The sequence below is a fragment of the Phyllostomus discolor genome, chromosome 2 (genome assembly GCF_004126475.2).
Source record: "Phyllostomus discolor isolate MPI-MPIP mPhyDis1 chromosome 2, mPhyDis1.pri.v3, whole genome shotgun sequence".
Taxonomy (NCBI): Eukaryota; Metazoa; Chordata; class Mammalia; order Chiroptera; family Phyllostomidae; genus Phyllostomus; species Phyllostomus discolor.
The window spans coordinates 118,190,659-118,214,090 of record NC_040904.2 but is presented as its reverse complement, the minus strand read 5'-3'; the positions used below and the strand labels follow the sequence as shown (position 1 = coordinate 118,214,090).

The following is a 23,432-nucleotide window of genomic DNA, read 5'->3' as shown; positions in this document are numbered from 1 at the left end:
TCAGAAAGAGAACTAAGCAAAGAGGAAATCGCCAACCTATCTGATGGAGAATTTAAAGCCCTGGTAATCAAAATGCTCACAGATCTGATTGAGCTTGGTCGAAAAAAAAGAGAAATGAAGGATACCCAAAGTGAAATAAAGCAAAATATTCAGGGAACCAACAGTGACAGGAAGGAAACCAGGACTCAAAGCAGTGATTTGGAACCAAAGGAAGAAATAAACATCCATCCAGATGAAAAGGAAGAAACAAGAATTCTAAAAAATGAAGAGAGACTTAGGAACCTCTGGGACAACTTGAAACATTCCAATATCCGAATTATAGGGGTGCTAGAAGAAGAACAACAACAACAAGAAATTGAAAACTTACTTGAAAACATAATGAAGGCAAACTTCCCCAATCTGGCAAAGGAAATAGACTTCTAGGAAGTCCAGGAAGCCCAGAGTCTCAAAAAAGTTGGACCCAAAGAGGAACACACCAAGGCACATCATCAAGTTACCCAAGATTAAAGATAAGGAGGGAATCCTAAAATAAGCCAGAGAAAAGGAGAGAGTTACCTACAAAGGAGTACCATTGGGCTATCAGCTGATTTCTCAAAAGAAACCTTGCAGGCAAGAAGGGGCTGCAAAGAAGTATTTGAAGTCATGAAAGGCAAGGACCTACATGTAAGATTACTCTATTCAGCAAAGCTTTCATTTAGAATGGAAGGGCAGATAAAGTCCTTCCCAGATAAGGTCAAGTTAAAGGAGTTCATCATCACTAAGCCCTTATTATATGAAACGTTAAAGGGACTTATCTAAGAAAAGGATCAAAAATATGAACAGTAAAATGACAACAAATTCACAACTATCACCAAATGAACCTAAAAGAAAAGAAAAACAATGAAAACAAAAACTAAGCAAACAACCAGAACAGGAACAGAATCAGAAAAATAGACATCACATGGAGGGATTTCAGTGGGGAGAGGGAAGGGAAGAATAGGGGGAAAAGGTACAGGGAAAAAGCAGCATAATTCCTAGGCATAACATATATGGGGAGAGAGAAAAATGGTATAGGAAAAGGACTCAAAGAACTTATATGTACAACCCATGGACATGAGCTAAGGTGGGGGATGCTGGACAGTTGGGGAGGAGGGCAGGGTAGTGGGGGTTTGATACCCTGGATGTAAGGGTGGAAAAACTAATAGCATAATCGGTAAAAAAAAAAATACTTTAAAAAAATGTATCCTCCTCGCCCATTCCCCTCATAATGTAATTCTCATCCAAGCTTTCCCACTCCAGTAGCATTCTTCCATCACACTCTCCCTAGCCTTCAAACCAAGTTTACATTTCTCTGCTGCCTGGAATCCTATACTTCTATCTAGTACTAATTTCATTTAGCCATATATTAGTTATAAATACTTGCAAGTCAACTCACTAGATTATAAATTCTTGAAGAGGTTTTCTTTGTAATGACTACCCACAAAATGAACACTGAAATTTAGAAAACAATTTCAGTGAATTTAATGTCCATTAGACTTGTTAGCTGTTGTGCTAAGTTTTCAAAGAAAAATGGGCACCAGAGGCAATAAAATTATCCCAAACTTGAAAAATATTAAACTGTCTTTGACACATTTTAGTGGAAGTATAAATTTATGATGCAGTATCTCTGGAGAGCAATTTGACAACATCAGGTTTTCAAATGCCCATATTCTTTGACCTATCAGGTTCTACTTTTAGGAGTTTTACAGATTTACTGATGCATTATGAGCAATAGTTACAAGGATATTTGTTGCAGTTCTGTCTGAAGCAACAACAGACTAAAAACAACATAAATGGTTTAGTTTCTTGGGCAGAATATCTGAAAGGAGACAATATTTAATGGGGTTGCCTCCAAAGGAAAATGAAAGGTCAGCAATAGGTTACAGTTCACTGTGTGTTCTTTTATGCTATTTCATTTTCATACCATGTGCATATATTGCAAAAAAGAAAAATGGTGTCTTAGATGATCCATAGATCCATGGGGAAGAGAAGTTATTTGACATAATGCTGGACCAATGTGCTAGTCATTTGGGAAAAGGTAATGATGCTTCTATGGTTTGCCTCACAACAGTAAATTCCTGATATCTCATGGACTTTATCAGACAATAAAAGCAGAAAGGTACAGCAAGAAAAGATGAGTAAAGTGTTTTATAATAGGTTAGGAAGGTTATTCCTGTGCAGGTATACTGCTGATTATCATAAAAACAGACTTGAGTACATGACAATTTGAGAGAAAAACTAGCATTAATAGGAAAAAGTTTTAAGACAAAATGAAATTCACAAAAGAAATAGGGCTGATGAGTAACAGCATGGAGCAAAGATGCTCTGGTTCATTAAAGAAATGCGAGTGAAGTCAGTAATAAGCAAATCACCAGTGTTGCTGAGGATGAGGGCAACGAAGCATTTTTGGTGGGAGTGTAAAATGGCTTAACTGCAAAAAATAAAAAGGTAATTTGGCAATATGCGCCAAAGTTGCACTGTGTAATCAATCTCTCTACAGGCAACCCCACTCTTAAGAATTCATATAGAGCCCTGGCTGGTGTGGCTCAGTGGATTGAGTGCAGACCTGCAAACCAAAAGGTTGCTGGTTCAATTCCTGGTCAGGGCACATGTCTGGGTGCACACCAGGTCCCCAGCTTGGGGAGTACAACAGGCAACCAATTTATAAATATCTCTTGCACATTGATCTATGTTCCTCTCCCTCACTCTCTCAAAAAAAAATTTTTTTAAGAATTCACATAGGGATATGTATATAAGGTGTGAAGTAAAGAAAAAATATATATTGGTCTCTGCCCCCAGTTCCTGGCAGAGTTCCTGAAGCCCTTGTAATTTCCTAAATAAGAGCACTATAAGCATCTCTTGTTCTCAAGAGGTGACTTAGGTGGGCTCTTCAATGGGGGTTGGTCATCAGAAAGACTACAAAAAGAAGCTTGATTTTACACCTCATCTTTCAGAGAGGGGAGAGGGGCTGGACACGGAGTTACTTGGAGTTACTTGCCAATGTGAGGGAGCCTCCATAAAAATTCCAATTGTAGGGGTTTTGGAGAGCTTTCAGGCTGGCACCCTAACTCCATGGGGACAGAAGTTCCTGTGTTTGGGACCCTCCCAGACTTCTCCCTATGTATGCATCTCTTCATGTGGCTATTCATCTGTGTCCTTTATCATATCCTTTAATAAACTGCTGACGTGTTTCCCCGAGTTCTGTGAGCTACACAGCAAAATGATCAAAACTGAGAAAGGGGTTGTGGGAACCTTCCATTTGTGGGTAACCTGGGTACCTACTACTTGCAAGAGTCATCTGAAGTGGGGTGGGGGACAGTTTTGTGGGACTGAGTCAACCTTTGGGATCTGATCTATGTCCAGCTGGATAGCATCAGAATTGAGTTAAATTGTAGGATATCCAGCTGGTGGTGCAGAGGAATTACTTGGTAGGGAGGCTGGGGAAACCTCCATATTTGGTGACCATAAGTAAAGTGTTTCATGTGAATAGTAAAGGAGACACACTGGAAAGAAACACAGAAGGGAAGAACTAGGTTTTTCTCTACATGGAAACAAAAAAATTGTTTCCTAAATGTAAGGCTAGATATTTTATCATCCTCACCAAATGACATTTTTTCATTGCTTTTATTGAAGGAGAGAAATACATCTATGAACTACCTTCTCTTTTGCAACCCCACTGGGGATCAAACCTGCCACCTGGGTATTGTGCCCTGACAGGGAATGGAACTTGTGATGGAATGACACTCAAATCTGAGCCACACCAGCCAGGGACATAAGGCTAGTTATTTGAGAGTTTTTAAAAAATCAGTAAATAAGGGAAAACAATGTCAATTAGAAATTGGCTAAATTGTTACTGTATTGAGATTACAATGAAGCCTTTTAAAGGTTTTTGGTTTTTGTGGGGGTTTTTTTTTTAGATTTTATTTAGACAGAAAGGGAGGGAGAGGGAGACAAACATCAATGTGTAGTTGCCTCTTGCACACACCCCACCAGGAACCTGGCCCGCAGCCCAGAGATGTGCCCTGACTGGGAATCAAACCAGTGACCCTTTGGTTCACAGGCCAGTGCTCAATCCACTGAGCCACACCAGCCAGGGCTAAAGATCTTGAATTTTTACATTCACAAAAATTGAAGTAACTCCACGGCAAAGATCTTAAAGACATTATGGGTAAGTGAAAAAATTGCAGAAATTAACACTCCTGCTAAGATGGAGGCGAGGCATAGGTTAGTACACTTTGCTTCCTTGAACAACCAAAAGAAGGACAAGTTTAAAAACAAAAAACAACCACAACTGACAGAAAACAACTGTGTGGAAGTTCAACAACCGAGGAGTTAAAGAAGAAACATTCATCACGACTAGTCAGAGGGGAGGAGACAAGAAGCCAGGGGGAGAGGACTCCTGGCAAGGCAGCAGCTGGAGGATGGGGTAGACAGTCCCATGTTTGCGTGTGGACAAACTGGGGAACAAGACAGACCACACAACCCAGGGTTTCAGCACAGGGAAATAAAGCCTCGAAACCTCAGACTGAAAAAACCTGTGACCGCTGAAGCAGTGGGAGAAAACCCCAGCTTCACAGGAGAGTTCATGGAGACCCCACAGGGTCCTAGATCATACACAAAACCACTCACCCAAGAATCAGCACCAGAAAGGCCCACTTTGCTTGTGGGTAGCGGCGGGAGTAACTGAAAGACGGCAGAGAGCTGAACAAGCAGCATTGTTCCCTCAGACCTCTCCCCCATGTACAGCGCCACAGCACAGGATGGGGATTGCCCCGCCCTGTAACAGGGATGCCGAGACAAAAAACAAACACACACACACACAACGATCCAAATGAAGAACACACCAAAGCTCCAGAAAAAATACAACTAAGCAATGAAGACAGCCAATCTATCAGATGTACAATCAAAACAGTGATAATCAGGATGCTCACAGAACTGGTTAACATGGTCACAAATTAGATGAAAAAATGAAGGCTATGCTAAGTGAAATAAAGGAAAATGTACAGGAAAACCAACAGTGAAGGGAAGGAAACTGGGACTCAAATCAACGATTTGGAGCAGAAGGAATAAACGTTCAACTAGAACAGAATGAAGGAACAAGAATTTTTTAAAAATGAGGAGAGGCTTAGGAACCTCCACGACAAGTTTAAACGTTCCAACATCCGAATCATAGGGGTGCCAGCAGGAGAAGAGGTAGAACAAGAAATTGAAAACTTATCTGAAAACATAATGCAGGCAATCTGGCAAAGGAAATAGACTTCCAGAAATCCCCGAGTGTCCCAAAGAAGTTGGACCCAAGGAAGCACACACCAAGGCACATCGTAATTAAATTACCCAAGATTAAAGGAGAGAATCTTAAAAGCAGCAAGAGGAAAGTTACCTACAAGGAGTTCCCATAAGACTGTTAGCTGATTTCTCAAAAGAAACCCTACATGAAAGAAGGGACTGGAAAAAAGTATTCAAAGTCATGAAAGGCAAGGACCTACATCCAAGATTAATCTATCCAGCCAAGCTATCAGACAATGGAAGGGCAGATAAAGTGCTTCCCAGATAAGGTCCAGTTAAAGGAGTTCATCATCACAAAGCCCTTATTATATAAAATATTAAAGGGACTTATCTAAGAAAATAAAAAACATGAACAGCAAAATGATAATAAACTCACAACTATTAACACCCAAACCTAAAAAAATACAAAAACTAAGCAAACAACTAGAACAGGAACAGAATCACAGAAATGGAGATCACATGGAGGGTTATCAGCTGGGGAGTGGGAAGTTGGAGAGAGGGAGAAAAGGTACAGGAAATAAGCAGCATAAATGGTAAGTAGAAAAAAGATGGGGAGCTTAACAATAGTACAGGCAATGTAGAAGCCAAAGAACTTATCTGTATGACCCATGGACATGAACTAAAGCAAGGGAAACCAGGTGGGAGGCAGTGTGCAGAGTGAATGGGAATAAAAGGGGGGGAAATGGGACAACTGTAATGCATAATCAATAAAATATCTGAAAAAAATTGCAGAAATCAACATGTAGTGTCTGATTCCACCTAGAGGTCTGAAAGTTCATGTGTGTACCTATGTGGACTTTCGTTCACATGTTTCCAGAGTTAGGTGCAGGGAACAGAAGGCAAGTAAAACTTTTCTATTAATCAGACATAGTAGCTTAGATTTCTGAGTAATACAGCAAGTCTAAGTCACTGTCATTACTGGGAGCGTAATTTTGTAGTCCCTTAAATGTTTCTTCGCAGGTAAAATTATCCCGGACGATAAATGTTACTAGAGGGCTTCCACCCCCAGGGGCTGGACCTGCCACTGCCTGGCAGGGTCCAGAACCTTTCATATATCAGGCGACCTTGGGGTTCTTGATACATGCAGGAAAAGACAAGAGTCCAGGTGAAAGTAAGTTTATGAAGGCTTGGGACAGTGATACAAAGGAAGGGCCCTTTGAGATAGGATCAGGGGGTATGCCTGGTACAGCTGTCATTGCCATGGCTCCCCTGGGTGCAGGTCTTGCCCAGAGCCTTCAAGTTTAATATAGAAGCAAAGTACATGCCAGAGGAAAGAGGAGTGTGCTCAAAGAGCCAAGGTGGTGTCCCTAGTCCTGAGGATTTCATCTATTTTCTATAGGCAGGAATTTCAGAGGATGCCCCAGGGGAGGACCTCAACAGAATCATTAAACTGAATGGAGTTTGGGGTCATATTCTGGTTAGTTTCACGTCTATCTTGGGTCAATCTGGCTCTAATTGTGGTAGGGTTTTTTTTTTTTTACCTATTCCCTAAAGCGATTTTAAACCCCCTGCTCTTAGATACCTTTGCTTAAGGAGGATTGAATCTTGTGATTTATCAGTTCGCTGTTACTTGCTGTGGGGACTTTTTGTCTGGGTTTTCCTCATCATTCCACTTGCCAGGGAATCCTAGTTTCTTACTAACCTGCCTCAATAGATTATTTTCTCTGGTGACACCCGTAAAGCCCCTATTTTTATTCAGAAAAGGGTTATTTGAAATCAAGTATCTACAACTGATACATTGTGTAGTATATTAATTTTATCCCAATCACGTTTTTTTAAAAAATGCTCCATGTAGCAGTTCTGATAAGCACATTTCACTTCATGTAAATGTCCACTGTTGTTGGCAAGTCCCAGAAGAAAATGCTATTTTTAGGAATATGTTTGACTGACAAAGCTTGTTTTCATTTCATTGAAGCAGTTACTCGGTGTCATACACAGACCTCAAACCACACTTTGTATATTTATCACAGCAGTCACCCAGAATACATCTTACAACACCATGACCCCTGGGAAAAAGACACACGACACAACAGACAGGAAGCTGGAGCCTGAAGCCCAGGTGTTCTGCTCGCGGTGTTCTGCTCCTAGATCTAGTCCAAAGGTCCTGTCTTTCTAGCTGTTCCGGTTCCCGCAAAGAGGGGCAGCAACTCTGTGTTAGGGCCACTTCTTGGTAACACTGAGGTGGCTGAGCTGGTCGACCAGCAGCCTGTGCTGCGGGAACTTGGCCTCGCCAGCCGCCTTTAAGGCCTGGAAGGCAGCTGCTCTACGGGCTGCAGCGTGCCCGAACTCCTGTGCCGCAGTAAGGAAGGGTGTGCTCAGCCAATAGTGGTTCTCTGCCTCCATCTCCAGGCGGCGGATTGTGTTCTGCTTCCCGTGGAAGGACACGGAACGCGGGCGCCGGTGCTTCCCGATCCATTGCCGGCCGGGGATGCGGTTGCGGCGCAGCAGCGCGGTCAGGAACATGGCGTCCGCTGCGAACAGAGACCGAGAACGGACTGGCTACGGGCCCAGCCGCGGGACAGCGGCGTGCCCGTAAAAGTGGAAGCCCACTCACTATCCGGAGCGCCCACTAAGGACAGCAAACTCACCACAGCTGCGACTCCGGAGCCCCGGCTCCACACCGACGGCTGGGGCACCGCCGGAAGTGCTTTCTCTCTCCGCGGCGCCCGCCTCCTTCGCGTGAGACCTCGGCTCCCGCGAGAGTTGACCCGTCAGCCAACCACGGCACTAAAAACGTTTCGGAGAATCGGAGATTCAAATGAGTGGCGGGCTCTGTGTTGCGTTGTGGTCACCATGGACCCGATCCGGAGCTTGTGTACTAAGCTACGGTCTGTGGCGGTCACCTTGGACCGCGAGACGACGCGGCTGCAGCGTGCGCTGGAGGGGAAAGACAGCGGTGAGTGGGACGGGAGCCCGTAGAAACGGGCACACTGATTGGGAAGGCTCTTTTTCCTCTGTGGGAGGGGGTCCGCGGCGGAAATGCGGCGCCCAGGGGCGGCTGGGCTACCCTCCCTAATTCCCTCATTTGTCCACTGGGGCGCCGTGAACTCAGCGTCCTCGGGAAAGAAAACAGCGCTGTACTATGTAGCCGTGAGAAACGGGGGCAGTGGGAGTAAAACCTAAGTTGAGCTCAGCATGCGCACCTGATTTACATTTCATATGCTTGCTAGTTGCACAGAATCTGTGCTTATCAGTAACATACAATAGGAACAAAATTAGTGCAGCTGTTCAGCACTGTCCTCCACATGTATAGTGACTTGTCTCACCCAGATGGCCCACAGTTGCAGTAAGCATCTATTTTTCCCAACAAACCTTGTGGCCGACACAAACATCAGGACTCAGTACGGCTCTTCTTTTGTAGGTAAAGCAAAATTCTTCATCACTAACCTTTGTATTAGGGATTTTTAAAAGTTGCAAGAGTAGTTCAGGCTTCATAAATGTCATCGTAATGTGCCTTAAAACATTGCACCCTGTAGACACAGAGTCCTTTTACTTCAATTATTTTATGAATGGTTATCCAGCCATTTAAAAATATTTGTTCTTGTAACTGTAAGAACAGTACAGGGTGGGGTAAAAGTAAGTTTACAGTTGTACGTGAAACATAGATTATTTTTGTATTATTATTTATTAATTATTGTTTTTTCCATATGAACAACTGTAAACCTACTTTTGCCCCACCCTGTATGTGTGCATGGCAAAATGTTGACATACAGAAAAGTGAGATACGTCCTGTAACTGCACCATCAGAAGACATCACTCAATGTTTTAGTAGCTTTTCTACCATTCTTATTTTTAGAGTTCCTTTGTTTTTCTTTGATTTTGCTTACATAGTTGAGATAATGCTATAAGATAGAAAACTTTATTAGCATTTTGAATTCTTGATGTGTAGCTGAATTGCTTTCCGCAAAGCTTGTGCAAGTTTACCTTCTTACCAAAATTATTACCTATGTACAAGAATTCTGCATTTTCTTTTGGTTTTACAAGAAAAAGTTGGATTAATTTTTCAAATTCAGGTCTTACCGAATTCATTTTCAATTTCAGGTATTACCGAAAACTTCAATTTTCAATTTCAGGTATTACCGAAAATACGAAACTGTGAAAATTAGAGAAAATGATCACAAAAAAATTTACCTTTTATGATCTCAGTGATAAGACATTAAATTGGCTGACTTTTAAACGTCTTTATTGAGATGTAAAATATTCACATACCATAACTGGCCATTTAAAGGATGCAGTACAGTGGCTTTTAGTGTATTCAGAGTTGTACAACCACCACCACAATATATTTAGATTTTTATCACCCCCAAAAGAAACCCCTGTGACCGTTAGCAGTTCATAGTCCCACCTCTACCTACCACATTAGCCTTATGCAAACACTAATCTACCTTCTGTCTTTATAGATATGCCTATACTAGACATTTCATATAAACGGAATCATATATAGTCTTTTGTGGCTGACTTATTTCACTTAGCATAATGTTGCAAGGGTCCTCCATATCAGTGTGTATTAGTAATTCATTTTATATGAAAGTTTTTGTGTGAATATGTTTTCAATTCTCTAGGTACACACTTGGAAGTGAACTGCCGGATAAGCCTATGTCTAACTTTTTAAGGAACTGACAAATTTATTTATTTTTTTAATGAGCTGCTTATTTTATTCTGCCATGTAAGGACTGGTATCTTTTTCAAAATAATATTGCTAGCAACAAGGTTAATTGAAGAGTACTGATGGCTTAAGTTTGCCAAATGCTTATCTCTGAGACAGTATAAATATGGATTATTAAAGTTGTCTACTCAAGTATAAAATCTATGCAAAACCCTCATAATAGAAGCAAAATGTTCAAAGGCCAAGAAAAAAAATTTTCTTTTACAAGAAAGTACAACTGCAGAGTCTTTTGAAAGATCTTCTAGATGGTTCTGCAGAAAACTTTAGCTCAGAAAGTAGAGTTCCTCATGAGAAATTCAAGTTCTTTTTTTTTTTTTAAGATTTTATTTATTTATTTTTAGAGAGGGCAGGGAGGAAGAGAGAGAGAGGGAGAGAGAGAGAGAGAGGGAGAGAAACATCAATGTGCGGTTGCTGGGGGTTATGGCCTGCAACCCAGGAATGTACCCTGGCTGGGAATCGAACCTGGGACACTTTGGTTCCCAGCCCGCACTCCATCCACTGAGCTATGCCAGCCAGGGCTGAATTCAAGTTCTTCCTAGAAGAATACAAAGCAAAATTTCAGGCAGCTTTCTGAAAACAAACATTAATTTGTGGACCACAATGAGACAAACAGGAACCTATAATAAGGAAGGTGTTCATACTTGCTGTGATTTACACAGGAACTTGGCAGAGCTTTTCTCTCTGACCTCAGGCCCTCAGGCCATCTCATAACCTACCTGTGGTAGTTACAGCGCTTGGCCCAGCGCTGACAGTGGGCATGAAGCCAATCAGATAAGAGAAAATCAGAAGTGTTTTCATGTGTGTTTCAGTGTTTTTCAGGTCATATCTCAATACTTTCAAATAAATCATTAAGATATACCATTCTTTGTTATTCTCAGTATTTTACATAGGTAGTGGATATTCATGGTCACAGAGCTCTGTATCAGTCCTCAGCAATACATTCAGACATCTGGTCAGATTTTCAGCATTTGTTTGGCTGCAGCTAGACGGTAAAGAAAGTTTTTCTGTCACTGGTGGAAATTGTCTTTGCTTTAGTGCCTCCAAATTGAGAACTAGCTTTTCTTTATCACCCAAAACTTCTGAAAATGGTGCCAGGTTGGCAAAGATTTTATTTGTTTTCAGGGAAATATCCTGTATAACTTGGCTTGGATTTCTCTAGATCTTCTGCATACTTAACAGTTAGCTGGCCAACTTCTTTGTGCAGTTTGTGCAGAGTTGCTGGATCGATTCCCATTCAGGGCACGTGCCTGGGTTGTGGGCCAGGTTTCCAGTAGGGGGTGCAAGAGAGGCAACCACACATTGATGTTTCTCTCCCTCTCTTTCTCTCTCCCTTCCCCTCTAAATAAATAAATAAATAAGATATATTTATTTTTTAGGCCTGCTCTTATGTATATATAACCATCTGATTAATAAGAAAGGTGACAGTACAGTACAGTGTGTAAAAGATGTCTTTTCAGTAAGTGGTGCTAGGTCAATTGTACACACATGGAAAAAAAGAATGGATCTTGATCCTCGCACAAAAATCAATTCCAGGTGGATTTTTTCTCTAAATGTAAAAGAGAGCCGTAAACTTCTAGAAGAACGTGTAAGTGTTGTCACTGGCGAAGATTTTTAGAATAGGAATCAAAAAGTGCTCCCCGTCAGTGAAAAAGTCTCTTGGTTGGACCATATTGCCATCTCCTCTTCTCCTTCCCTTCCTGATCTGATTGCTGATTATGTCAGTGTTTGCTTTGAAAGGTTGCTTTGAAATCTCAAACTATGTACTTGAGATTTCTGTATTACTCTGTGTGTATGTTACAGTTTAGTAAAAATTTTAAAGAAAGGCCTTAGGCCCTGGCTGGAGTAGCTCAGTGGATTGAGCACGGGCTGCTAACCAAAGTATTGCAGGTTCGATTCCCAGTCAGGGTACATGCCTGGGTTGCAGGCCATGACCCCCAGCAACTGCACATTGATGTTTTTCTCTCTCTATCTCCCTCCCTTCTTTCTCTAAAAATAAATAAATAAAATCTTTTAAAAAAAGGCCTTAATATTAAGGCCTTTATGATTAACAGGATATTGATTATAATAAGTATCTACAAGGATTTTATCATTCTAAGAAAATATACTAAATCATATTTTGTATTTTTCTCTCCTTTTCCTTATTGAACTTTTTCCTTTCAATATTCATATTGAAGACTTTGAAGATTATGCAGTGAGAATTTTAAATGACCTTCATTCAGAAGTTCGGACTTTAAAGGTACCACTGCTACAATATTAATTTATCATTTTTATGTGGTAATTTTAAAAATCTGAATAACCTTAGCCAAAAGTTGGAGAAATTTTAATATGCCTTCTTTCTTCCTAAAAGGATAGTGTCAATATTCTTCTTGATAAAGCAAGTTTGGAAAGACAAGAAAGCATTGGTTTCATTAAGGCAACAAAAGTACTGATGGAAAAAAATTCAGTGGATATCATGAAAATAAGAGAGTTTTTCCAGAAGTATGGATATAATCAATGTGCCAAGAAAAATTCAGGTGTGAATAACTTGCGTTATAGAGCATTTGTTTTAGTATCAAAGAGAAAGGGCGACACAATTCAATAAGACTATTTTTCGCCTGGTTGTGGTTTGTAGTTCTTGTTCTGCCATTATATTACCATCATTTGATCATTTATTCAGCAACCACTGTGCTGGATGCAGTGCTGATCAGTGGTGCAGTATACAGTTCTTGCTGTCCTTTCCAAAATGCTGGACGAGAACTAACAATGCTAGATGCAAGAACAATACAAGATATAAGTATCTATGTTATTTCAGTATAGTTGGTTTCTAGTTGGCTCTGCTAGTAAATGAGATGGACCCTCAGGCATGTTTTATTTTTCTTATTCTCAAGTTCTTCTTCTGTAGAATGAGATTATTTTTGCCTATATAAATTGAGAACATCATTGTCAGTTTTAAAATTCTAGAGGAGTATGGCATAGTGGTTTTAAATTCAGAGCCAAACTGCCTGAGTTCAAATTTCTGATTCCACTTTACTAGATGCATTGTCTTTGACCAGCTACTTAGGCTTGTACCTCAGTTTTTCATTTGTCAAGTGGAGATGTAATAGTCTCTACCTCTGAAGTTGTATTAGGATTAAGTAAGATAAAATTTACTGAGAACAGTACCTGGCATATTAATCAGCAGGTGTTAACTATTGCTAATGTTGTTCCCTTACCTTTTGGTTGACCAATTTCAATGAGCTTCAGTATCATTTTTTATTATGAGAGTAATCTTTTACATGAGTAAAACAATTTCAACAGATATGTACTGAGGATGTGTATGGAAGTTATGTAAACAGTCCACGTAGTGTATGTGAGCAATTCAGCTGACTTTGGTGTGCATGAGCCATGGATTCAAACACTGGCTCCACCATCTACATACTCTATACTTGTGTGATTTGGACAGTTTCTCTAAATTGCTTTCCCCCACTTATGAAATGGGGGTGATCATGGTGATGATTTTATTTTATTAATCTCATCAATGACAGCCTTGTAATAAGTACAAGAGGTTTTTGGTAGTTGTAACATTTCAGAATTAACAGAAAGCAGTGTCAGAACAGAACTCAGTGAATCAGCAGCCAGCTCTGTTACAAGGGCCAAAAACCATGAAATCAAAGTTGATTATAACTTTTTTTAAATGTGTTTTGGTTTATGCACAGAAATAGTACCTTATCCTGCTTAACTTCCAGTTGCTGATCAAAACAAAGTGTGTATCTCCTCACTCCCTCCAGTCTGTTAGATATCTTAGTTGGTCAAATAAATGTAAAGCCTAAATTTATACCCCTTTTCTCTTCTTTTGGACCCATAAGACACTGACAGGGATCTCTACCAGTATCTGATAGACCCTATTTCATCTATAGACCTTTCTTTAAAAGATGGAGAAAACAAACAAAAAAGGACTTGGCATTGAAGGTGCTATTCTGGATCATCTAACTGCAACTTCAGTTCCATACCAAATTCATTCATCAGTAATGTACCCAGGAAATTACAAAAGCACTGTGGGAAAAAGTAGAGTTGTTAGTCAATTACTTAAGTCTGAAGTGCTCAGTGTAGTGGTTAAGCATTAGGGTTTAGAGCCAGATATAACCCTATTAAAGGTTGAGGAAATACGTATCTTTCTAATGCTGTTATTTCTCACTAGGCTTTTGATACTTGTGTTCTAGACTGACAGGATTAAAATTTATCTATGATTATAACAGTATTTCCTTCATAGGCATCTATGAGTTAAATATCTAAAATAATATTTTTATACTTAATGTTAAATCTAGATTGTATTAAGAACAATTGCTAAATTACATTAACTGGGGAAGTAATGAAATCAGACATATTTGTAGGTATTGATTTTTCATCTTTTAACACTTTAGTTGACTTCCTTTCTCTAATGTCATCAAAGGTAGAAATAAAATAAAGCTTTAGAGACTAAGGACAGAATCAGGACTTTTGCTGATTTTGGACATTTCAAATGAAACTGTTTTATGTGCTTTTAGTAAAACTTGAGATTTCCTGGTTTAATGTTTAAACAGAATATGACCTTCTTTTCTCCCAGAGGATGAGCAAGAAGTTGTTGACTCTAAACCAGAGTCCATTAGGGATGAAAATCTTCAAAAGTCTGATGTGAAGGATGATGTATCTAACAACAGGGACAACAGTTGTGTTGTTCCAAGCAGCTCTGTTTCTGAGAAGATTCCATGTAGTCCACAACTTTCAGATTTTGGACTTGAGCGATACCTGATTTCTCAAGTTCCACAGAACCCTCCACAGGCAGTAAACAACCAAAAGGAAGAGCCAGAAATGTTAACTCCATCTTCCAAACAATCATTAGTTAAAATACTAAAAACTCCAAAATGTGCACTAAATATGGACGATTTTGAGTGTGTGACTCCTAAATTGGAGCATTTTGGTGTCTCTGAATATACTGTGTGTTTGAATGAAGATTACACAATGGAACTTAAAAATGTGAAGAATAAAAGGTAAGGGGCTTTCTTAAAAGGCACATCTTATCTAACTTTCTGTTTCTTTTCTATTCATTGATTTTTCCTAGAAAAAATAGGATGTTTCAGACTATGGAGTTTTCAGATACTTCTTATTTCAAACTTCCCTGAATCACTAATTCTATCAGTAAAGTGTGAGCTATTGTGTTTTTGTGATTTGTTTTTTTAAGGTAAGACACTACAGAAGGAGTGACACAGGCCTGAAAAAAATGGTATTTGGTGAGATAGAGAAGCAAGGGTAAAATTAGTAAGAATTTGTGTTATTTTGGTATGGAGACTTGGGAAGAAAAGGGGATCAGGGGTCAATCCCATATTTCTGATTTGTTGCCTGGATGGCACTAGAAAAAAACTAAGGAATACCTGACCCTTGGAGGGACAGGAGATTTGTTACATGTTGATTCTGTGGTGCCTGTAGTGGTGCTCTTAAATTTAAGTCTTTTAATATGAATTTGAAATTCAGTGATTAATTTCATGCTAAGAAGATTTAGAGTTATTAGCAAGATTTTTAGAAAGGTAGAATTGATCAATCTAAGAACTGGTTCTTATTTAAACAAGTGCAAATGAACTAAGGGCTATGTTTTTTATTTTTTTAAGCTAATAGAGATAGTATAGAGTATAGTACTGGGAAATTGGGGAAATTCAGATAAGTGAAAAATAACCACTTAATATGCTTTCCTATATTTTATTAATAACTAGTTGGAAAATATAGTGGGAAAAATCCATTCAGATTTGCAACAAAAAAAGAATACCTATGCCACTTGTAGGTAAAAGGCCTATGTGATTCAAATCATAAAGCATGTCTGAGTTGTATGCAGGGAAAATTAGGATGAAGAGAGATATTATATTCCTGAATCAAATGCCTGAATATTATTATGTTTAATCATATCAAATTAATTTATAGGTGTCATGCAGTTACAACAAAGTCTCCATAAGATGTTTTTTAAGGAGAAAGAGGGATATTTGACAAAATGATCCTAAAATTTGTTTGGAAGAATAAAAAGGATTGCTAAAAAAAATAATGAAAAATAAGAATAATAAGGGAACTTGATCTACTAGATCAGGAGTGTCAGACTCATTTTCATTGGGGGCCACATCTGCCTCACAGTTGCCTTCAAAGGGCCGAATGTAATTTTAGAACTGTATAAATGTAACTACTCCTTAACAGTTAAGCGAGATCTCAGCGTTGCCACCAGGTAGAAACAAGGTAGAGGACTGGATTTGGCCCGCGAGTCTTGTGTTTGCCACCTGTGTACTAGACATCAAAATATATAAAGCCATAGTAAGTAAAACAGTATAAAACTTCAGAGAATGGATCTATAACTGGAACAAAATAATAGCCCATAAACAGACTAGTTTATAATGAGTTGAACTTAAAGCTTTCCTTGTATGTCAGAGCTTCTTAATCTACTTCTAAGTCAAAACTGTCAGTACAAAATGGTTCTTAACCTTTTTTGAGCCATGTTTATACATTTAAAAAAAAAATGTTCCATGGGCCTTCTGTTCCATAAAATAAGACTGAACGTTTGTCCAGACTTGATGATTTATAATAAATAAGATTAAATTTTCCAAGAGGTTTAATAATAACTTCTTTATAACCCTTTAATTTCCCTATTAATCATGCCAGCGAGGAAACCATAAAAATGGAACCAATGTCCAATGATAGTGCCACTTCTAGTGTAATGAACAACCAATTGGAAAAAAATGGTAAGTGTGAAAATCAAGTTACTTCTCAGCTATGCTCTTTGCAGATGATCTTTGTACAAAAATGGTTCTCTCACTGTAAGTATTCTAATAGCCTCTCAGTTGGTGACCTTGAGTTCTATTAAGAACCATTCCATTCACATTCAGCATGATATCATACGAGAAAGATATATAATTTTCTGACTTGCTTTTCATAATCTTGTTATTTCAGCATTTACCAGGGTTTTTTTTAACATTTTAAGTTAAAGCATACAAATATATTTATTCACCACTTTTTAAATATATTTTATTGATTATGCTATTACAGTTGTCCCATTTTCCCCCCTTTATTCCCCTCTGCACTGCACCTCCCCTTCCACCCACATTCCCTGCCCCCTTAGTTCATGTCCATAGGTCATACATATAAGTTCTTTGGCGTCTACATTTCCTACATTATTCTTAACCTCCCCCCTGTCTTTTTTTTACCTGATATTTATGCCTCTTATTTGCTGTACCCTTTTCCCCATTCCCCTCCCTGCTGATAACCCTCCATGTGATCTTCATTTCTGTGGTTCTGTTCCTGTTCTAGTTGTTTGCTTAGTTTGTTTTAATTTTTGTTTTAGGTGTGATTGTTAATAATTGTGAGTTTGCTGTCCTTTTACTATACATGTTTTTTATCTTTTTCTTAGATGAATCCCTTTAACATTTCATATCATAAGGGGTTGGTGATGACGAACTCCTTTAACTTGACCTTATCTGAGAAGCACTTTATCTGCCCTTCCATTCTAAATGATAGTTTTGCTGGATCGAGTAATCTTGGATGTAGGTCCTTGACTTTCATGACTTGGAATACTTCTTTCCAGGCCCTTCTTGCCTGCAAGGTTTCTTTGGAGAAAGCAGCTGATAGTCTAATGGAAACTCCTTTTTAGGTAACTCTCCTTTTTTCTTGCTGCTTTTAATACTCTCCTTCTCTTTAATCTTGGTTAATGTAGTTAAGATGTGCCTTGGTGCGTGCTTTCTTAGGTCCAACTTCTTTGGGACTCCCTGAGCTTCCTGGACACCCTGTGTATGTACGTGTATGTACATATACACACCCATATACAATAGTTCTCTATTATCCACTGGAAGAGCAGCCTGGAAGTCTGTTTCCTTTGCCAGATTAAGGAAGTTCTCCATTATTTTTTTCAAATAAGTTTTCCATTTCTTGCTCTACCTCTTCTCCTGCTGGCACCCCTATGATTTGGATGTTGGAACTTTTAAAGTTGTCCTTGAGGTTCCTAAGCCTCTCCTCCCTTTTTGGAATTCTTGTTTCTTCATTCTGTTCTGGTTGAATGTTTATTTCTTCCTTCTGCTCCAAACTATTAATTTGAGTCCTGGTTTCCTTCCTGTCACTGTTGGTTCCCTGTACATTTTCCTTTATTTCACTTTTCATAGCCTTTACCATTTCCTCTATTTTGTGAGCATATTCAACCAATTCTGTGAGCATCCTGATTACCATTGTTTTGAACTCTGCATCTGATAGGCTGGCTGTCTTTTCATCACTTAGTTCTGTTTCTGGAGCTTTGATCTGCTCTTTCATTCGAGCCCTTTTTTTCTTTTGGTCTCCCCACCTGCTACATAGTAAGGGGTGGAGCCTTAGGTATTCACCAAGGTGGGGCAACCCATGTCCATGCTTTGTGGGGGAGGGGTCCGATAGGGAACAATGCCACTTGTATGTGGGAGAGCGGTCTGAGGGAATAATGCTTTATGATTATGCTGTTTCTCTCCCTCTCTTTCTCCCTCACTTCCACTCTCTAAAAGTAAATAAATAAAATCTTTAAAAAACAAAAATTAAAATGAAACACAAACTTTATTGGCAGGAATTATAACTTAGAAGTTGAAATCTGTGTTTCAAATATTCATTTTCATGCAATTGTTTGTCTGTCTTTTAGATACCAAATATACAAAGTCTCCCTTGCTTCCTACGTTCTCTACTCCAGGTTTGAAAATTCCTTCTACAGAGAGCAATACAGCCTTGGTAAATTTTCATAAAATTAAAAGCTCTAATATTGTTCCTAATAACTCAGATACATTACTGTTTCTGAACTCAGTCTGTTTAAAAACTTAGAATAATGCATACTTTAATTGTATATTTACTGTATACTTATGGAAGGTAATTTAGCAGCACTTATCAGGAGCTTTAAATTTTTTCATACCTTTTAACCATGTCTTGGAATTTATTCCTAAGGCTTACTGTGACATATTTACTTTAACAAGTAAGTTGTTTTTCAGAGCAAAACAGAAAAGTCTAAATGTCAAATGTTAGAGAGGAAGTGAGATAAATAAAGTATGTCAGTAAAAATCCAATGTTACCTATCATGTTTTTGAAAAACAGGTAAGTTTTTAAGAAATATTTAATTATATAGAAAATTATGTGTATGTACATATACACACCCATATACAATAGTTCTCTATTATCCACTGTTTTGTTTTCTGTGGTTTCACTTACCTGTGGTAAACCACCATCTGAAAATATTAAATGGAATATTCCAGAAATAAACAGGTCATAAGTTTTCAACTGTGCTCCTTTGAGTAAAGTGATATAATCTCTCACCCTCTCACTCTATCTCATCTGGGATATGAATCGTTCCTTTTTCTAGCATGTCCACACGGTAGATACTACCCTCCTGTTTTAGTCACATAGTAGCTATCTCAGTTATCAGATCAACAGTCAAGGTATCACAGTGCTTGTGCAAGTCACATAACCTTTATTACAGTATATTGTTAAAATTGCTCTATTTTATTAGTAGTTATTATTGATCTTACTGTGCCTAATTTATAAATTAAACTTTATTATAGGTTTATATAGGGAAAAACATAGTACATATGTTTCACAGAACACAGGATTCAGTTCTATCTGAGGTTCCATGCATCTACTGAGGATCTTGGAACATATTCCCTGTGGATAAGGGGGGACTATTATATTTTAAGGGAAAAGAATAAATAGCAACAAACCAAAATAGTTATTTATGGGCCAGTTTTATGCTTTTCCCCCCAAAATTCTCCTTAGTGAACAAAGTATAATCAAAAACCTCATTCCTTTTTAATTTTGATATGGACAATTAAGACAGCCCATGTGGTAGACCAAGCCATCTGACAGAACTTTCTCTAGTGATAGAGATGTGCTATATTTCATGTGCACAGTAGGGTAGCTACTAATCACAGCCAACTATTGAGCACGTAAAGTGTGGCAAGTGCATCTGTGGAACTAATTTTAATTTGTATTCATTTTAAACCACCTCAGGTGGCTATGGCTCCTGTGTTGGACACTAGCTGTAGAGAAATAAAATCCTGGGCTTCCCTGAGATAAGCTTTCTTCCTCTTTGTGCCGTAACTGTCATCTGGCCCAGTTAGGGGGGTGAATCATCTAAATATGGGGTTCAGTTCATCTTTCATATTAGGCTCTAGGTCAGCTTTTATTGGTAATGGAGATAGTACTTTTGTTTTCCATATACCATTTCTTTGTTTTCTTGATTTTATTAGTACTCAATCAGGGAAGAGGGAGTTGTTTATGGCCTATTTTGCAATCCCAACAGAACTAGTAATTTTTATTTACTTTATACTATCATAATTTAATGATTTTTTTTATACATTAGGTATCCACAGGTTATCAATTATCAGAAACAAATAGTTCATCAGATGATTTGAAAATGAAAGACTCTACATTGTTCATTTTAAATTCAGACAAGTGCTTTGAGAATTGTGCTGCTCCTTCTTCCCCTGTGATTTCTTCTTATGAGAATCTGCTCAGACACACCCACACCTCCAAAAGTAACTGCAATTCCAGAAGATGTTCTCCAGGTTATTTTTTCCAGGCTGTTTTTTATGATATATTTATTTCAAAGTTATTTATATAATCTCTAGTGTAAACTATGACATCATTGGGCTATGTACTGGTTTGGGTATTGAAAAAATCTAAATTCTGTGCTGCTAGGCCTTTCTTATACTATCTGGCTAAGATTCTTCTGAACTGAACAAAAGCTAGTGCTACCCTCATACTTGTATGCTACCAGGGCATATTCTCTTTAACTTCATATTCAGAAATGTATTCTTAAAATACTTTCTAATAGTTGTTCAGCTGTGGTGGCCATGTTGACCATTGTTTTCATGGGAGGTGTTGCTGGCCAAATCAGGAATGTCATTTATCTTACAGTTCTCCAGAGGGAGGGGGGTATTATGAGTAACTTACATTAGTGTTTCTTGAACTTAAGATGTCTTAGACCTCGGTTTGAAAAACACTGCTTTAATATGTTAGAATCTCCAACTCTTTGGTATAACTCATTTACTACTAGTCAACTACTGACTTATAACAACTGACAAATCTACTAAATAATCACCATTCTGATTCTTTGAGCTTTCTCCTCCTCCCCCCATAAGAGTTGTAGTAGTGGACAATTATAATAACCATTCTAGCAACCTTCCTAGCTTATGGAAAGCTATCAGAGATAAAACCACTTAGCAAAATATCCAAATGCAGTTAGAACAGACTCATCCTAAGATATTAGTAAAGGTTTATTACCCTCCTTTTTCTTTTTTTTTCTGAGCATTATAACAAATTGAGTAAGGAGTAGCTTCTGTCTATAAGGCATTATATACAGTTCCATTTCCTTTTTTATTTCCATGTTAAAAGAGGGAAACCTTGTCAATCTAGCTAGTATTTCAGACTTTTTTGTAATCTATGTAACTAGTAATCTTTCTTTTGAACATTTATTTTGCCTAAATCCTGTATATGTTTTCCCTAATATCTTTGTAAAGGCTTAATTTGTTCACACAGACACACTGCTGCTTATTTCCATTACCCCCAGTGTACATTTTAGAAGGCTTTGTCAAGCCTCCACAGGCAAGTTAAATTTCTAATATTGCCATCATTTCTGTGGTGTTGAGCTATGCTGATAATAGATTCTTACTGTTTCAAACAACCCACACCTTCAAACTTCCTTGGGTTTCTTGAATGTTTTGTAATACCTTCCAAATTTATGTTGTTCAGATGACTTAATAAAAACTATTTTGCTTGGTTTTAGATTTTATCAAAATACAACACAATCTAGCTACTACTCCAGTAGCAGTTAAGACCATGCCTCCCAGCAAAGCATTCCTCACTAGATGCGAAGGACAAAACAGCTGAGATGTTGGCAACAAAAAATGAATGAAAGTGAGTATGTTTACCATTCTAAAGAATATGTATTTTGCCGTGTATAATGCGCACTCTTTGCCCAAAATTTTCAGGGAAAAATAAGGGTGTGCACTATACGTGGTTATAATGGTTACGATGTCATGGGTATAATAATCCCATGTATAATATGCCTAAAAATGTGGATGTGCATTATATACATCAAAATATGGTACTTGTCATTTGAGGAGAACATCTGAAAATTAGCATTTGAATGGTTGTAAAAATAATTTTTAACTGACATTTGGCAGCTTGGGTTAGCAGCCTATGTCTATGTGTAAAACTTGTGATCTCTAAATCTGACTCCCACAGTAGCTAGTTTGATTGATAATATCATTGGGAATTTATCTCTAATTTCTTATAGAAAGTGTAAAACTATATAACCACAGCGTTGTATCATTTGTTGATGGTTATTAATTATACCTGATTTTTTTTATTTGTGTCCTTTTGCAGGAATTCTAATGGATCCATCCATCTATCATAGAAACTGAAGAGAATGAGATGAAAGCAAAGCTGGACTTACTTTGTTTTTTTACATTCCCGTGTCTCCTAGTTTAAAAACCAACCCATATCAAAAATGGGCATGGACACTGATGTTATAATACATTTTGTATTAACTTTTTATTTAGTTTAACCTCAGTATTGTTGAGATATAGCTCAGTAATCTAGTTTTTAATAACATTATTTCAATGATTTCAGATTTACCATACCTAATCTAACAATGGATTAAGTAATACTACTAGGAAGCAGGATCGATAATTTCTCAAATTTAACAGTTGTTCACAGCTCAAATAAGGTCATCTCCACTCTTCTCTGAGCTGGATAGTTACTACTGTCTGCTAGACACCGCTTCTCCTTTAACCCTAATTCTGCCGTTCCCCCATCCCTCCATAACTGTCCCAGAGTCTCTTACACATTTTATTTCAACATTTCTCTTTTAAAACAATTGTTTTACAAATGACAGCTTAATTTAGGAAAAGAATTTACAGGCCAGGATAACTACACTGTAGTAGGTCTCAGATATTGGAATCAGGAACTCACTTGCTGTCAGGATGTATTTCTTTCTTTTACTCCCAAATGTTTTACTTGGTGTCCATTTCGTCAGGTCAACTCAGCTCTTTCCACACATGGTGCTGGCCTCTCGAAGTTCCTCTCCAGTGGCTACCCAGACAGACCTTGAGGCCACACTCCCTCTGATGCCTCCTCCTGGGCCAAGTGCCCTTCTCCAGAGTGTCGGCTGTGGCCACAGGAACCAAGAGACTGCATCTAGAACCATCTGATAGCTTCACACCTTCCAATATAGGCACAACTGAATAGTAGTTTATCTAAGTTCATGCAAGTACTTCAGCAAGTGTCTCAGATTATAGCAGTGGGAAAAATAAGAACCTAGCATATTGTGAAGACCATTTTAGAATTGAGAAGAAACAACTGACAAGTATCATGACAAGATGCTTCATAGGCTTAGCTATGGGAAATTTGATGCAGTTGAGTACCCTCTTCTATAACTATGCCTTCAAAGTCAAAGGTAAAGACTGATCTCTTCATTTTGTCAGAAATTGTCATTAAA

At 38.3% G+C, this 23,432-nt stretch overlaps 2 protein-coding genes across 3 annotated transcripts; one reads left to right on the top strand and one right to left on the bottom strand.

Annotated features, from left to right (window-relative positions):
- MRPL57 (mitochondrial ribosomal protein L57) lies at positions 1-7,981 on the bottom strand. 2 transcript variants are annotated; one of them, XR_004901443.1, is made up of 3 exons: positions 7,893-7,981; positions 7,324-7,775; positions 1-12 (listed from the first exon to the last, which is right to left on the bottom strand). XR_004901443.1 is itself a non-coding variant. In XM_028532242.2 (2 exons), exon 2 carries the CDS (start codon positions 7,765-7,767, stop codon positions 7,459-7,461), a length of 309 nt encoding a protein of 102 aa, XP_028388043.1. In that variant the 5' UTR covers positions 7,768-7,775; positions 7,893-7,981; the 3' UTR covers positions 6,405-7,458. The 2 variants fall into 2 exon arrangements, 1 of the variants encoding a protein (XP_028388043.1); XM_028532242.2 differs by lacking the exon at positions 1-12 and having other exon boundaries at positions 6,405-7,775.
- A 35-nt stretch (positions 7,982-8,016) lies between these two features.
- SKA3 (spindle and kinetochore associated complex subunit 3) lies at positions 8,017-21,842 on the top strand. The gene is given in 10 exon segments (XM_028532243.2): positions 8,017-8,200; positions 12,145-12,206; positions 12,318-12,483; positions 14,532-14,955; positions 16,601-16,680; positions 18,588-18,673; positions 20,292-20,447; positions 20,449-20,496; positions 21,717-21,732; positions 21,735-21,842. Coding segments are annotated over 10 exon segments (1,227 nt in total). The 5' UTR covers positions 8,017-8,097; the 3' UTR covers positions 21,821-21,842.
- The last annotated feature ends 1,590 nt before the right edge of the window (positions 21,843-23,432 follow it).

Excerpts from the sequence above, each read along its gene's own strand:
- MRPL57 (XM_028532242.2), bottom strand. The coding sequence starts at position 7,767 with ATGTTCCTGACCGCGCTGCTGCGCCGCAACCGCATCCCCGGCCGGCAA.